At 55.8% G+C, this 16,369-nt stretch overlaps 1 protein-coding gene across 2 annotated transcripts; it reads right to left on the reverse strand.

Moving 5' to 3' along the window:
• Positions 1–530: 530 nt before the first annotated feature.
• LOC138423536 (uncharacterized) lies at positions 531–15,915 on the reverse strand. Of its 2 annotated transcripts, XM_069559525.1 has the most exons (7): positions 15,511–15,915; positions 13,806–13,949; positions 12,217–12,323; positions 5,041–5,101; positions 4,259–4,399; positions 3,434–3,484; positions 531–1,349 (listed from the first exon to the last, which is right to left on the reverse strand). In XM_069559525.1, exons 5-7 carry the CDS (start codon positions 4,364–4,366, stop codon positions 855–857), a joined length of 654 nt encoding a protein of 217 aa, XP_069415626.1. In that variant the 5' UTR covers positions 4,367–4,399; positions 5,041–5,101; positions 12,217–12,323; positions 13,806–13,949; positions 15,511–15,915; the 3' UTR covers positions 531–854. The 2 variants fall into 2 exon arrangements, with proteins under 2 accessions (XP_069415626.1, XP_069415627.1); XM_069559526.1 differs by lacking the exons at positions 5,041–5,101; positions 12,217–12,323; positions 13,806–13,949; positions 15,511–15,915 and having other exon boundaries at positions 706–1,349; positions 4,259–4,522.
• Between the last annotated feature and the right edge of the window lie 454 nt (positions 15,916–16,369).

The raw sequence follows: 16,369 nt of genomic DNA on the forward strand, positions 1-16,369 counted from the left end.
ACCTCCTGGGCACCTTCACCCACCCAGTGCCCTGGAGGAGCCTCAGGGGTCCACCCTGGCCAGGAGGGACGAGACCACGTGCCTCGCCTCAGTGGAGTCCCCTTTATTGGAACCGTGTGTTCCTGGGCAGTGAACACAGCAAGGGGGGCTCCGATCCTCCCTGCCAGGAAGGTCTTAAAAGGCTGCATGAGAAAAAGGAAAGCACCTCCACAGCCAGGTGTCACCCCACTGGGGCCCCGAGTGCAAGACACCGCGCTTAGCAGACCCCGTCTCCGAGGCGAGACGCGACCGGAGAAGCTGATGGGGAGAAGCAGAGGGAGGCATCCCAGGCCAGCGCCGGCCCGGGGCTGCTGGAAGAATCCCTCCTGTGGCCTTGCCTCGCCCCCACTGAGCGCCCCCCACGCTGCAGCTGTTCTCAGCGACCCCGGGCGCCGAGCCCTCCGGAAGCAGCCGCGTGTGAGGAGCTCTGGGGGAAAGAGTCACGGCCAGGATGGACGTGGTCCAGAGGGCCGTGGGCCCCAGCCTCTGAGTCAAGGTTTAAAAATACATACATATTTACTGAAAGTAAAGGAATTCTCTGCAACTCAGACCCGGGAGGTGGGGCCTTTCCTGAGCTGGAAACCACCTTCGCGCAGTGGTGGGGCCCAGAGTCACTATTTACAACGTAAACGACTAACAGCCACATCATCCGCAGACCATCAGCTCCCGAAACCTGACGATACATTTCTGTTGTTTGAACAAGAAGACACAAAAGGAGCCACGTGTTTCATGGAAGCTCTTTTCTTATGCTCGTCGGCGTTGTCCTCACCTCCAAGGCTCTGGCCCACCGTCAGCTGTCGCCCCGCTCACCTGATCTAAACCACGTACTGCTTCTTTCGCTTACTCTTCTCCGGCTCTGCAAGTAAAAGTTCCAGTTTCCTCTTGGAGAGGGGGAGCTTGGGCCCCCTGTCCCTCTCGGTCCCGAGTCTGGGGGGCGGCCGTGACCTTCTGGCCCTGCCCTGGGGTCTGCCAGCCTCGGGGGACCCCCGGTCTTCCTCCATCATCCCCGAGTCCTCTGGGGGTCCAGGCAGCCGGGCCATCCGCCCCCGCGCCTCCAGGCGGCCGGCCTCCACAGGTTGCATGTCCACGTCGCTGGCCTCCGGGGCTGCAGAGGCCCAGCCGGTGGCCGTCAGGACCAAGACCGGAAGGTTCGCCGAGAGGGGGTCTTCTAAGCTCACATCCCCGGGACCCCTGGACTTGAGCATGTGCAGAGGCTCGTCACAGCTCGCAGCACCCAAGGAACAGGCACTGAGATGACAGGAGGCGTGGCCACGGGCGTCTTCCCAGTCAGCGTCGAACGGATCTAAAAGCTGACGACAGAAGAGTTTCTGAGCCGGCGAGCAAGGGAATCAGGGAGAACACACACCTTACACGCATAAGTCATTTCTTCTGTCACGGACCTTGGCAAATTTTGCACGATCTGCCCTGCAAATAAATCTTCAAAAATGCCTTTGATAAGGGCTTCCCTGGGGCTCAGTTGGTCAAGAATCCAGTTGCCAAGGCAAGAGACGTGGGTTTGATCCCTGGCCCGGGAAGATCCACACGTCAAGGAGCAGCAACACTATTGCAGAAGGCCCTGGGCCCTGCGGCCCAGGCTCCACAACAGGAGAAACCGCTGCGGTGGGAAACCCATGCACCGCTGCCAGCATCGCCCCCGCTCTCCACACCTGGAGAGGGCATGCGTGCCACACCTGGAGAGGGCATGCGTGCGGCAGCAAAGACCCAGCACAGGCCCAAAACGTTTTAAATTATTTTTTAAACGCATTTGATAAGGACTTCCCGGGTGGTCGAGTGGCTAAGACTCCGTGCTCCCAATGCAGGGGGGCCCAGGTTCAATCCCTGGTCGGGGAACTAGATCCCGTGTGCCCCATAAGCGCTCACACACCCCCATAAAGATCCTGCATGCCGCAGCTAAGACCCAGGGCAGCCACATAAATAAATATTTTTAGTGCATTTGATAAATATCCCAGAGCCTCCTAAAAGCCTGAGAGTGCCCCACTGTGGGGGTGTCTCAAACCGAGCCCCATCGTTTAAAGCCTCCCTTCCAGCGCTGGCAGCCCCTGCCCACCACCTCAGTCTGAGCTCATTTTCCTGCTCTGACCCCGGTAAAAGCCTCGCTCGGGCCGCCCCGGGCCCCTGACCGGCCTGCACAAGCAGGCCGTGGAGCCTCAACAGCCCTCCAACACACAGGGCCACCCAAGGCGCCGAAGGAGGTGGAAATGAGTCTCTAGAACATTCACTGGTTCCAAGGTGCCCCGGGTGGTTCTTGAAAGCCGGCCATGGGCCCACCAGGGGCAGGCGACACCCCAGGGCAGCCAAATGCCTCCCTCGACCTCTACCACCACTGCCAACGGGGGCTGCAGAGCTTTCTGGACCCTCCTCACACCACCCAGGAACCAAAAGTTCCTGTTTCTTATTCTTTCTTTTACTCCTGCCCTGGGGCTCTGGCTGGAAAGGTCTCTAGAGAAAGCCCAGGTGCCCAAGACCAGGGACGACCCAGTGCTGCACAGAGATCCTTCCAGACAGGCTCCAGCCGTGAGGACCCGTAACCACACGACTCGACCTGTGAGCACCTCCCTCCCTGCTGACCCTCGGCCTCTGCACAGAGGGACCCCAGGCCCGAGTCAGCAGGGGACCCCCCTGGGGCCCTCTCCCTTGGGTGGTGACAACCCCCGAGAAAGCTCACTTCGTCTTTGGACAGCTGACATTCATTTATTCCAGAAGGAGAAATTAACGTAAACACCGTAACCTACCGGTAACCATAACCATTGCAGAGCCAGAAACTGGTCAGAATTGCTGGAATTCACAAAGCAGGCACACTCGCTTTTGTGACCCCACCCCCAGCAGAGCAGTGAGTGTCCCCAGAGGCCCCAGCCCAGACCCCCCGCCGGGTGTGGGGTCGGGGGTGCAGGTGAGGGCCTCACATTGCAATAAGCCCACAGAATCTTCCTGGCAAACCAAGAAACGCCCGGCCAGGCCCTCCAGTCACTGGTTTTGAGTAGAAGGACCCAGCAGCAGGCCCTGCTCTCCAGGGGCACCTGGCGTCTTAAACCACCAGGAGGCCAGGGTTACCTACACCTGCGTGATCCCTGAGAGTGAATTTGCCTGAGATTCATTCTGAGATTGACTAATTGCAAACCCATGCTCTCGTCAATCTATCTTCCAGGCAAACTACACGAAGCCTTTTGTTCTTACTTAAAAAACTGGAAAGAGGAGCGAACAATCAACGTAAATGTCACAATGAAGCTTTTTCTAAAACGTAGCCATGCCACCAGGCCTAAAGCAGCCCTGCCTACAAGGCCGCCCTCGGCCTGGCCTCTGGGAACTTGGGCTTGGGGCCCCAACCGTCCCCAGAGACAGGAGCGGCTGCTGGCTGCCTCGTTCAGGGACGTACCTCTCTCCAGATGCCTTCAACAAAGTCCAGATGATTCTTCTTGTGACTGGCCTGGAAAAACAAGGGGTTTGGGTCATCCTCTCTAAGGGGGAGGGCGGACAGCAGATTCGAGTTCAAGGGCAAGGATCCAGGGGCTCACTGCCCCGGCCAGTGGTCCTGCCCTGCCCACACTCGTGGACGGTGGACCACGGTGGGTGGTGACAAGGAGAGCCCACTCCCAGGAAGCTGAGCACAGGCAGGGACCCCCTCTTCAAGAGTGTGTTTGTAGGACTTAAAATGCAAACCTGGGCCACTCAAGAGGGGAGAGCAGAGCCAGGAATGTGGCCAGGATATGGGCTCAGCAGCCCACCATCACCCGGGAAGGACCCCCGGCTACACACCGCCGGGCACCTGTGCTGGACCCAAAGCCAGAAGATAGTGGAAGGTTCTAGGTACCATCCACCCCAAACCCTCCCTTTGCAGATGCAGAAGCTGAGGCCCACACAGGGGCCAGGCCTTGCTCAGGGTCCCTGGGACGAACCCAGGGTTGGCATCCCATATTCCAGAACCTTCCCCTCTTAGTACCAAGCTACCGGGAAAAGCAACTCTTGTTCTTCATCAAAAGACAGACTCTCAAAGGACAGGAATTTGAACATTGCTAGTTGGCAGGGAAAGAGAAAAACGCTGAGAAGGTGACACCAAGAGCCGCAGAGAAAACTAATTCCAAGAAGGGGGTGGGGTCCTGCAAGGGCCCCTGCTCTCTCGGGGTGGGTCCCCAGAGGCCTGGCCCCCAGCCCCCTCTGCCCTCCCCACCGTGTCCCTGCCCCGCCAAGAGGGGAGGGGTACCTTGAGGCGATGGAGCCTGTTTCTCTGCCTCTTCTGGAAGCCGGCCCTGGTGCTGGCTGTGAACGCGGCCCGGATGCAGCTGCGATGGCCGTTCCGCAGACCAGCCATGGCTCGGGGACCGGGGGTGGACCTTTCACTTGACTGCAGAGCATCGGGGACAAGGCACAGGTCAGTGGTTGCGAGCGGTGGGGGCGGGCTGACCACAGGGGTGTGGAGAGAACTTTCTGGAGCCCCTGAGCTGTTGGTCTCCACCGGGCTGATGCAGTTGTCACAAGTCAGAACTCTTTGCCCAAAGGGGTGACTGTGAGTGATAGCTCAGCAGAACAAGCCTAGCGAGTTTTCAAAAAGTTTTTTAACTGAAAGGAAACCCACAGGCAGCTGGTGGCCTGGGAGGGCCGTGCGCGAGCAGCACCTTGGTGCGGGGAAAGCCCCTTAGCACCCGGACACCCAGTCGGGTAGAAGCTCACGGGCGAAGTCACACGTCCTCGACACTGAAAGTTCTAGGTTGGAGCAGGGTGGGGGTCACTCATCCAGCTCCTGTGTCCCCCTCGCTTTGGTTTGTTTTTAACAGATGAGAAAAATAAGCCCAGATTGTGGACGGACTCACCCAAGGTGACAAACCCAGACAGCATTCCCCCCCCCGCCCCCTCCCCGAGAAGCACTAGGTCGTCAAAAATATCTGGCAATTTTTTAAAACCATGCAGCCCAAGAAGAGCAGAGAAAACATCCACTGAAAATGAGGCAGATCACGGCGCGGCTTACTGAGATCAGAGACTACACACCTCCGTGCTGCTTCATGTCACCTGCCTCCCTCCAGAATTCCGGGGGTCGGCGCCCTAGGCCCTGCAGAAAACACCTCTGTTACAAACAGGCACCACCTGCCACCCATGTGCCATGCGTGGTCGACTCAGGGGTCCCCACACTAGACTCCCTGCAAGATCAGTTCTGAGGCAGAAACAGGAAAAGCTACAAATCAGACCCTAAAGCACCATATGCCTTAGCATTGTATTTATTTATTTTTAAGATGCTTACTTAAATTTATTTTCGTTAGTTTATTTTTTGGCCATGCCCCATAGCTTGCGGGATCTTGGTTCCCCAACCAGGGATCAAACTGGGGCCCCCTGCAACAGAAGTACAGACAGGGAAGCCCCTCGTTTGTTTGTTTTTTTTAATTACTTTTTTTTTTCGGCTGTGCTTGGTCGTCTTTGTTGCTACAAGAGGGCTTTCTCTAGTTGTGACAAGCGGGGGCTACTCCCTGTCACGTGCGGGCTTCTCGCGGCGGGTTCTCCTGGCGGAGCTCGGGCTCTAAGGCACACACGCTTCAGTAGCTGCAACACACGGGCTCAGCCGCCCCCTCGGCACGTGGAATCCTCCCAGACCAGGGAAGGAACCCGTGTCCCCCGCCCTGGCAGGCGGATTCCTAACCTCTGTGCTACCAGGAAAGAAGTCCCTCCATTTACATTTTAAAGGCTAGAAAAGCCCATGGTAAAATCCAAAAATCCCTTTTTTCTTTTTCATATTAAGTCCATAAATTCCATACATTCGGATATCATTAATTTCCCCCCAAAGCCATTTTTCTGTCCCAGGATCCCACCCAGGACGCCCCATCACATTTAGTCCATCTCTCTCGAGGCTCCTCTTGGCCGTGAGTGTCTCAGACGCCCCTGCCGTTGATGACCCTGACTGTCCCTGGTGGACTGTCCCTCAGCTGGGATCTGGCCCTGCTCTCCCGTGCACACGCGGGGTCCTGGGAGTAGGAGGACCACCAGAGGCGAGGCGCCCTCTCCTGTCAAGGGCGTCACGGAGGCGCCTCACCCTGGCGTGTCCCATCGCTGGGCTGAGGTTGTGCCCCGCAGGCTTTCCCCCAAGACCGGGACCTGGTCTCACCTCCCCCTCCACCTTCCCTCTTTGGAAAGACATCCCTCTGTGCAGCACCCGCTCACTTGCAGAGGGTTAGGCCGGCACCCTGGGAGGGAAGGAGCTACCTAAATTTCTCGGCTGGGGTGGTTTTTCTCCCACCTGTTGATTTGTTCATTGTTAGGCATCCATGGACACGAGTCTGAGCAAACTGCAGGAGATGGTGAAGGACAGGGAAGTTCTGCATGCTACCGTCCATGGGGTCGCAAAGAGTTGGACACGACTGAGGGACTGAACGACTGATTTGTTCAATCGCTGACTCATATCAGCATGCTCTCATTGAATTCTATATTTGCTGTTGTTCAGCTGCGTCCAGCTCTTCGCAACCCCATGAACCTCATCAGGCCCAGCTTCTCCATGCTTCACCATCTCCCAGAGTTTGTTCCAACTCATGTCTATCGAGCTGGTGATGCCATCCAACCATCTCATCCTCTGTCATCCCCTTCTCCACCTGCCCTCAATCTTTCCCAGCATCAGGGTCTTTTCCAGTGAGTTAGCTATTCGCATCAGGTGGCTAAAGTATTGGAGCCTCAGCTTCAGCATCAATCCTTCCCAGTGAATATTCGCGGTTGATTTCCTTTAGGATTAAGTGGTTTCATCTCCTAGCTATCCAAGGGCCTCTCAAGAGTACTGAGACTCTTTGTTGGATGGTGATACCGTCCAACCGTCTCATCCTGTCGTCCCCTTCTCCTCCCACCTTCATTCTTTCCCAGCATCTATACTTGGGTTGTAATAAAGACAACATCATTTATTTTGTTCTGACTTTGGCTGGAACTTCAGTTGGCTCCCGTGTCCCTCTAACAGGACCAACCCAAATTAATTTTGATTTCCAAAAGAATACACCCTGTGAGTTAGTTAGGACTCTCTATGGGCTTCCCAGGTGGCACTGGGGGTAAAGAACCCCCCTGCCAATAAAGGAGACCTGAGAGATGTGAGTGTGATCCCTGGGTCAGGAAGATCCCCTGGAGAGGACATGGAAACCCACTCCAGGGTCCTTGTCGGGAGAATCTCTTGGACAGAGGAGCCTGGCGGGCTACAGTCCAGGGGTCAGAAAGAGTCAGACGCGCTCTCTAGGCCAAGGTGAAACAGGAGGGAGGGGCAGAGCACAACCTCTGAAGAGTGACATTGCCTGAGGGCATAACAGAAGCTGATTAGAGTCAAAGAGAGTCAAGTCCGCAGAGGCATCAACTTCCACCAGACCTGATCCTCAGTGCGCAGCTAGACGACACACCCAGAGATGCCAGGGCCGTTCCAAGGCCGACCCTCAGAGGCCAAAAAGTGGGTGGTGGCCCAATTCCTGGAAATCTCTACCCCCTCCCCGAATGGTTGGAATGATCCTCCCACTCCTCAGCCTTGGATACCAGCTGCTCCTACTGGCCGGGCTCTGTTCCCCTAGACACACACACAGACACACACGCTATATGTCACTGGGGGATGTCCTGAGGGCATGTCCAGGTCCCCAGGGTCTCAGGGCCGGCGCCCCACTCCCTGGCCCAGCAGCTTCTCCAGCAGAGCAAAGACACAAATTCCTAACGCCCAAGGCCTCTCCCCTCCCCATCCCCCTCCCCACACACCCTCACAGGTTACTCTAACAAGCCCTTATCATGCAGATCTACCGGGGAATTCTTTGAAACCAAACCTATTATTATTGAAGCCACCGGGTTACACAAACCCTGCAGTCCTTCCTGGCCACTCCTTCTGGACCCTTCTGAGTCAAGGTCAAATAGGCCACAGGCAGGCCCTGGCCCTCCCTGCTCCGCCCAGAAGGGGGCTCTGCCTCAGGACCCCAGGCCCATTGCAGCTGCCGAGCAGCTCTCCCGGGCCTCTCTGCAGCCACCCTCCCCTCTTCCCGCCCCAACAGTTCGGGGCTTCTGCCAAGAGACCACAACCTAACCCAGCTGACAACTCGGGGTGTCCCCGCTCCAGGAGATGTTCGAGGGCTTTCTCTCCAGACACTTCCCGAGGAAGAGTTAGAAGTGACCCTCTGTCCTGAGAGCCAGCCACACAATCGTCACCTGCAAGTCCTGTGAGTGTCCCTGCCCACCCGGCATCTGCCCGCTACACACACCTATGCCTGCACGTGCATACATGCACACACACACACACACACACACCTGTGCTCACACACACAGGCCGCACCCACAGGCCACTCCCCACACCGTCCATCTCCAGCCCCACCACCCAGCCTGCTCTAGGGTCCCTAATAGGTTCTTCCAAATTGACTCAGCCAAGATCAAATAGCTGATCTTTCCCCAGAATGGACCCACTGGGGTCCTCCCAGCTTGGTGAAGCTACAACCTTTCTCCCAACCCCCACATTCAGTGACCAACCACATGGATTGTGCTTCCCATGAGGCCAGAATTCAGCCACTGCCCCCACTTCCCTGACCCAGTCATTCTCTGCATCTCCTCACTGGCCTACCCACCCTCCAAGCCCCTCCGGCCTCCTCACCACCACCCCACCTCAGCCCTCACCTAGCCCTGCCCAGTCCTCAGCCCAGAGCAATGCCCTGCTTCAGAGGAAGTCCAAGGCCTGCCCCTGCACCCAGGCCTCCCCCAGCTCTCCTGTAGCGCCCACCGGGCCCCTCCCACCCCCAAAGCTCAGCCTCCCTCCACCTGCACCTGGCGGGCCCCTCCCTTCCGTCTTGTCTTCTTGTTCAGTCACTCGGTCATGTCCGACTCTTTGCAGCTGCAGTACGCCAAACTTCCCTGTCCTTCACCATCTCCCGTGTTATTCAGGTGCTAAGTCCTGTCCGACCCCTTGGATGGCAGCACACCAGGCTCCTCTCCTCCACTATTCCCCAGACTTTGCTCAGACTCATGTCCATTGAGTTGGTGATGCTATCTAACCATCTTATCCTCTGTTGCCCCCTTCTCTTTCTGCCCTCAATCTTTCCCAGCATGAAGGTTTTTCCCAGTGGGTCAGCTCTTCTCATCAGGGGGCCAAAGTACTGGAGCTTCAGCTTCAGCATCAGTCCTTCCAGTGAACATTCAGAGTTGATTTCCTTTAGGATGGACTGGTTGGATCTCCTTGCTTCCAAGGGGCTCTCGAGAGTCTCCTACACCACAGTTCAAAAGCATCCGTTCTTGGTAGAGACGCCTCACCTCCTGTGTGTTCATCTTCCCTGCCTTCAGGGCCGGTTCTCTGGCTCACACACAGGCTGCGCGTCTCTCCCTGGCCCTCATCTCTAACCTTCTCTGTACCCTCCTTGTCTATCTCCAGGCTCTGCAGTCCCTCCCACCAGCTCACACTCACCCTGGCTTTTTGCTGCTGTGTTCCCCAAGCCTGGCCAGTGCTCAGTGAGTGTTCCCGGGATAAACCACACCCGTATGCTCCACAGAGGCCTCTCACCTAGGGTGTCCCAAACCAAAGGTTCTCCCCTCAAGACATGCCCCTCCTTTCCCGTCTCCACTGAACCTAAAGGGGCTCCACCATCTTCCCGGACCCCTACGCCAGGAACCAAAAAGATTCTCCTGGAAGCTGAAGAGCGGCTGGGCCTGGGACCAGACTTCCTGGGCCCCAAACCCAGGTCTGCTACCAACCTGGCTGCAGGACTTCAGACGTCTAAAGGAACTGCTCCTTGGAATCCCTGGCAGTCCAGTGGTTAGGACTTGGCACCAGCACTGCCGGGGCCCAGGTTCGATCCTTGGTTGGGGAACCAAGATTGCACAAGCCAAACAGCAGGCCAATAAAAAAACAAAGTGGCTTCTCCCGACTCATATGCCAAACAGAAACAGACCCACAGACTCAGAAGACACAGAAAACAAACTGTGGCGACCGAAGGGGAAGAGGGAGGGGTAAATGAGGAGTTCTGAATGCAACAGATGTTCAGTCGTGTGCCCTTTGCGACCCCATAGACTGCAGCACGCCAGGCCTCCCTGTCCATTACTCTCTCCCAGGAGCTTGTGCAAACTCATGTCCATCACGTCAGTGGTGCCATCCAACCATCTCACCCTCTGTTGGCCCCTTCTCCCGCCTTCAATCTTTCCCAGCATCAGGGTCTTTTCCAATGAGTCAGTTTTTGGAATCAGGTGGCCAAAGTATTGGAGTTTCAGCTTCAGTATCCATCCTTCCAATGAATATTCAGGATTGATTTCCTTAAGGATGGACTGGTTGGATCTCCTTGCAGTCCAAGGGACTCTCAAGTGTCCTCTCCAACACCACAGTTCAAAAGCATCAGTTCTTCGGTGCTCAGCTTTCTCTATAGTCCAACTCTCACATCCATACATGACCACTGGAAAAACCACAGCTTTGACTAGATGGACCTTTGTTGGCAAAGTAATGTCTCTGCTTTTGAATATGCTGTCTAGGTTGGTCATAACTTTCCTTCCAAGGAGTAAGCGTCTTTTAATTTCATGGCTGCAATCACCATCTGCAGTGATTTGGGAGCCCAAGAAACTAAAATTTGTCACTGCTTCCACTTTTCCCCCTTCTATTTGCCATGGAGTGATGGGACTGGATGCCATGATCTTAGTTTTCTGAACGTTGAGTTTCAAGCTGGCTTTTTCACTCTCCTCTTTAACCCTCATAAAGAGGCTCCTTAGTTCTTCTTCACTTTCTGTCATTAGAGTGGTATCATCTGCATATCTAAGCTTGTTGATATTTCTCCTGGAAATCGTCTTTCCAGTTTGTGATTCATCCAGCCTGGCATTTCGCATGATGTACTCTGCATATAAGTTAAATAAGCAGGGTGACAACATACAGCCTTGATGTACTCCTTTCCCAATTTGGAACCAGTCTGTTGTTCCATGTCCAGTTCTGTTTCTTCTTGACCTGCACACAGGTTTCTTAGGAGGCAGGTAAGGTGGTCTGGTATTCCCATCTCTTGAAGAATTTTCCACAGTTTGCTGTGATCCACACAAAGGCTTCGACATAGTCAACGAAGCAGAAGTAGATGTTTTTCAAGATGGTAGGAGGGGCAAAATCGTGTTTAGAATCAAACTTCATAGCCACCAGAGAGGCTTGGAGGCCTAAAGCAAAACCCTTGTGTGCACCGGACCCAGGCACAGGAGCAGTGACCCCACAAGAGACTGAGCCAGACCTGCCTGTGAGTGTCTGGGGGCTCCAGTGGAAGTACAGGTTGGCAGTGGTCTGCCGTGGGGACAGGGGCTCTGGCTGAAGCAGCCCTGGGACGCATGGCGTGGCGCATGAGTCCTCTCAGAGGAGGTCGCCATTGGCCCCACCGTAGAGCCGCCGAGCAGACCACCCACAAATTGGAGAACAATTATGCCAAAGAAGTTCTCGCACTTCTGCAAGTTCTAGGGCCGACGACAGGTTTCCGAACCTGGAGATCCAGCAAAGGGACTGAGAACCCCCAAGAAATATACGATATGCCTTCGTGCTCAGTCGCTTCAGTCATGTCCGACTCTTTGCGACCTCAGGGACTGTAGCCTGCCAGACTCCTCTGTCCGTGGGGATTCTCCAGGCAAGAATACTGGAGTGGGTTGCCATGCCCTCCTCCAGGGGCTCTTCCCGACCCAGGGATCGAACCCAGGTTTCTTATGTCTCCTGCATTGGCAGGTGGGTTCTTTACCACTAGCACCACGTGCAAAGCCCATAAATCAACTATACTTCAGTTTTAAAGAAAATACCTGCTGATATGTCCCTCGTGGCCCAGTGGTAAAGAATCTGAATGCCAACGCGGGGGACACGTGGGAATACGAACCCACATGCCTCGGAGCAACTAAGCTGTCACGCCATGACGACCAGAGCCCGTGCCCCACAAGACACCCACTGCAACGAGCGCCCACGGGCCACAGCTCAAGGGAGGCCCCTGCTCAGCAAAACCAGAGAAAGCCCATGGGCAGCAATGAAGCCCCAGCACAGACGTAATTTTTAAAATGCCTGTTAACTAGACAGACAGAGGGGAAAGGGGGCCTTCCCAAACAGTCCAAAGAGACTGGAGTGGCCTCCTCTCTGCAGCCCAGGTTAGCTGGCTCCCTTCTCCTCCCTGCCTCGACCTGCCCTGGCCCCCTACACCGGGAGGAGCGCCCTGGGGAACAGGCCAGCCTCCAAACTGGAGCCCCCGTGAAGGTTCCTACCTGGAGTTCAGGAGCAACCAGGAGCAGAGGCTGCAGAGAGAAGGCGGAGGCGAAGTCCAGAGGGCCGGCTTCTGAGAGCAGAGGAGTTGGGAGGGAGCGACGCTGGTCTGAAGGAGAGAACAGACAGGCAAAGTGGTCCTTGGCCAAAGAGGAGCTCAGCAAGTCTACTCTCAAGATCCGCCAAGAAGGGGAGAAGACATCGTGACCCTCCTCGCCCCCAGCCTCCACAGGGCCCCACGGACGAGGCACGCTGGGGGATGAAGGGGTCTGGGATGCAGAACGGGGCATCTCTAAGAACTGGGCCTCCATGCTTTCCTCAGTTTTGCATTTCTGCTTTAAAGGAAAAACACACTCAAAACTCTCCCTTAACAATATTCAAAAACTAACCAGCAGTTTGAAGCAAGCATCTTTTCCTTGCAATAAAATTTGCCCTGAAAGATTTCCCAACTCCTCTTCCCCTAAAAGCGGCTCCTAAGGCAGCACGGAAACGGTCTGTCGTTCCATAGGGTGCTGGGTCTTTATGTCTCTGCCCACGTGAAACCAAGATCTGGGTCAAGCTTCGAATAGCTGAGCACCTTTCCTGGACTGAGAGAGAGCAAGAAGTCTTTGAAGGTCAAATTTCTAAAGATAAACTCCTGCACACACACACACACTGACAAGAAACAATCCTGGATGTGTACATCTTCCAAGGACACCTTCACAAGCTCAACTCCCATCCACTGCACCAGAGCAGGTGCTCAGGAAATACTACTGAAGTGCAATAAGCTAACGGGAGGCCAGAAGACTGAACATTACCCCCTGCACCTCCTGGAACCCTCTGGGACTTCCCTGGCAGTCCAGCGGTTCGGACTCCTCGCTTCCACTACAGGAGGCGTGGGTTTGATCCCTGGCTTAAAATAAAAGAAAGGAAGAATGCACACCCCAGAGAATTACGTTCTGCCTAGTATATCCGGTCAGGTTCTTGGGAAGAGGCAGGGGACAGTAAGACCTGTATTTTCATACACAAACTACAGGGAAGTTTCTGTTTTTTTTTTGTCTAGTGTTAACTGTTTAAATACATATTTATTTATTATTTACAGGTGTGCTGGGTCTTCGTTGCTGCTCAGGCTGCTCTCTAGCTGCAGCGAGCAGAGGCTGCTCTCTAGCTGCAGCGAGCAGAGGCTGCTCTCTAGCTGGAGCGAGCAGAGGCTGCTTTCTAGCTGCGGTACACGGGCCTCTCATTGAGTTGGCTTCTCCTGGGAAGCGGGTTCTAGGGTGTCCGGGCTTCGGTAGTTGCAGCTTCCGGGCTCTAGAGCAAAGGCTCAGTAGTTGTGGCTCAGGGGCTCAGGTGTTTAGCAGCATGTGGAATCTTCCCAGAGCAGGGATTGAACCTGTGTCTCCTGCACTGACAGGCGCGTTCTTTACCGCTGGGCCACCAGGGAAGCCCTCCAGCGTCAACTTTTAAGATGAACCCCTTCATACCATACTTGGTATTATGTTGACCAGACACTTTTGGGTACAATTATTCTGAGATAAAGTTTTTAAAATGACAGTGGATTTTTTTTTCTTTCATTTTGCAATCTGTCTGAAAAAAACAGATCAAAACTTACAACTCCACTTCAAGACAATGTTGAGCAAGCTGCGAAGGGAGAAGCGGTCTCAGAGGCAGCCACATCTCATGGTAACTTGTGTGTGTAGGTCGGCCTCTCCAGAGCTCCCAGGCTCCTCTCAGAATCCATCAAGGTCACCCAGGTCTGCACCCAAAATAAAAGAATTCCCGTTCAGGCTGAAGGAACCCACAGAGAAGCCAGAGACCATCTGAGGTTTCCTTCTTATAAATCAGTTTGTCTCAGGGAAACTACAGGTTAGAATAATATTTTATTTTGAAAAGAATGCTGGGCAGTTTTACATGCAGACATTACTTTTGTTGCTGTTTAGTCACTAAGTCATGTTGTTTATAGTCAGTCTTGGTGAACCCCAGGGATTGTCGCCCGCCAGGCTCCTCTATTCATGGGACTTCCCAGGCAAGAGCACTACAGTGGGTTGCCATTTCTTCCTCCATCAGACCTTCCCAACCCCAGGATGGAACCCCGATCTCCTGCTTCAGGTAAATTCCTAGGTGTCTTAGACTTCTCCTGTTAGTTTGGGGCAGGGGAACCTCCAGGGTGCTAGAGGTCCCAGGAGGGAGCGGGGTCAGCCCAAGTTCACCCTCTCACTTGCACCTGCTCAGGGCTGGCCCAGGCCGCCCCACTTTGGTGGGGAGCTGCAGGTGCCCCTTCGCAACCCCTCACTCCACGCCTGAGGAGACGGCGGCGCCTCAGCCCTCACCAGCCCTGGGCAGGGGGCTTGGGGGGAGGACAGCATAGCTCAGTTGGAAAAGGATCTCCCTGCAAGGCAGGAGACCCGGGTTGGATTCCTGGGTCGGGAAGATCTGCTGGAGAAGGGAAAGGCTACCCACTCCAGTATTCTTGGGCTTCCTTGTGGCTCAGCTGGTAAAGAATCCATCCACGATGCGGGAGATCTGGGTCCGACCCCTGGGTCAAGAAGATCCCCTGGAGAAGGGAAAGGCTACCCACTCCAGTGTTCTGGCCTGGAGAATTCTGTGGACTGTATAGTCCATGGGATCAAAAAGAGTGGGACACGAGCTACTTTCACGTTGCTTCAACAGATATTTCTCCTTAGGGGGGAAAGAAAGGGGGCTGTCTCCCAGGCAGGGACCCCAGTCCTGGGGAGGAGGAACCACCTCATACCCGAGATGCCCCCAAAGTGCTGGCTGGGCAGGGTGAGGAGCTGTCCACTCTCGCTGGGGGGCTTCTTCATGCCGGGGAGTCAGGGCCCCCACCACGAGGGGAAGGTCTCTTCACTCCCACAAGGCAGGGCCCACCCCCTCCCCGGGGCTGGCGGTCCTCCCCCCACGGGGCAGGGAGCCCCCGCAGGGTCTGGGCTCTGTCGTCTCGGTCCCTCCTGGCCGCTGGGGCCTCTTGAGGCGCCCCCTCCGCGACCTAACGCGCCCGGCGCGGCTTTAATGGCCCCCGTGCGCAGGCGGCAGGTGCGGGGAAAGGCGCCCCGAGCGGGGCGGGAGCGCCTGGAGGCGCCCGTGGCCGCACACCTGCGCCCACCTGCCCGAGACCCGCAGCGCCCCGTGCGGCCTCCAGGAGCAGCGAGGAACTGGCTCCCAGGGGTGACTCCGAGGTGGCGCGTTGTTTACTCAAGTCGGGGCCGGGGGGACCCTTGCTCAGGGGAGGTTGGCGCCGGGGTGCTGTTTATGCAGAGCAGCTGGGGTCACAGGGCACAGCACTGTCACTGAAGGCCTACCTTCTGAATGGCATGTCCATTTTGTTCCCAGTGTGACCATCCACTGGGTCGAGAAGGAAGGTCTTGCGGCCCGACCGGTGTGACGTCACAGGCATCTCCATGACAACGCATCCTGCGGCTCTCCACCCGCCCGCGCCCCCAGAGCTCCGGCGGTTCGACCTCGGGGCCCCTTTGAGAAGCTCCTGGGAACCCGCTGCGCTAGGCTCCCCCATCCCGGCTCCACTCGCGGACACAATGTTGCCGCGAAACCTTGAGTGACTTAACCCCACATTCCCTGCCGGCGGCATCCAGACCTAAAAACCGCGCCGGCCCCCACCTCTCCTTCTGGATGCGGAAAGTTACCGAGACCCCTCCCTCCCAAGCACCCAGGGCTCTGACTTCTGCGGGAAAGGCTTCCCTCTCCTTGCCCCCACCCCTGACTTTTTATCCTCTTCCTCTTAGTTTGGCACTCCTCCAGGAAGCCTTCCTTGACCTGAAAGTCTTGGTTAGGAGCCAGTTCTCTGCACTCCCACCCACAGCAGGCCAGACCAGCCTGTATAGAAGCTGCCTATTGATTTCTACCCGGTTCACTAGACTGTCACCCTGTGAGCCAAGGAACTTTCAGCCCTAAGCTCCCTCACGGGCTCGTCGTTCAGTCGCTAGGTCCTGTCTGACTCGGACGGCGTGGAGTGCAGCACACACCACCAGCTTTCCCTGGCCTTCACTATCTGCCATTAGAGTGGTATCATCTGCATATCTGAAGTTGTTGATATTTCTCCTGGAAATTTTGATTCCAGCTTGTGATTCATCCACCCTGGCATTTCACATGATGTACTCTGCATATAAGTTAAGTAAGCAGGATGACAATATACAGCCTTGA

Source organism: Ovis canadensis, chromosome 18 (genome assembly GCF_042477335.2).
Source record: "Ovis canadensis isolate MfBH-ARS-UI-01 breed Bighorn chromosome 18, ARS-UI_OviCan_v2, whole genome shotgun sequence".
Classification (NCBI taxonomy): Eukaryota; Metazoa; Chordata; class Mammalia; order Artiodactyla; family Bovidae; genus Ovis; species Ovis canadensis.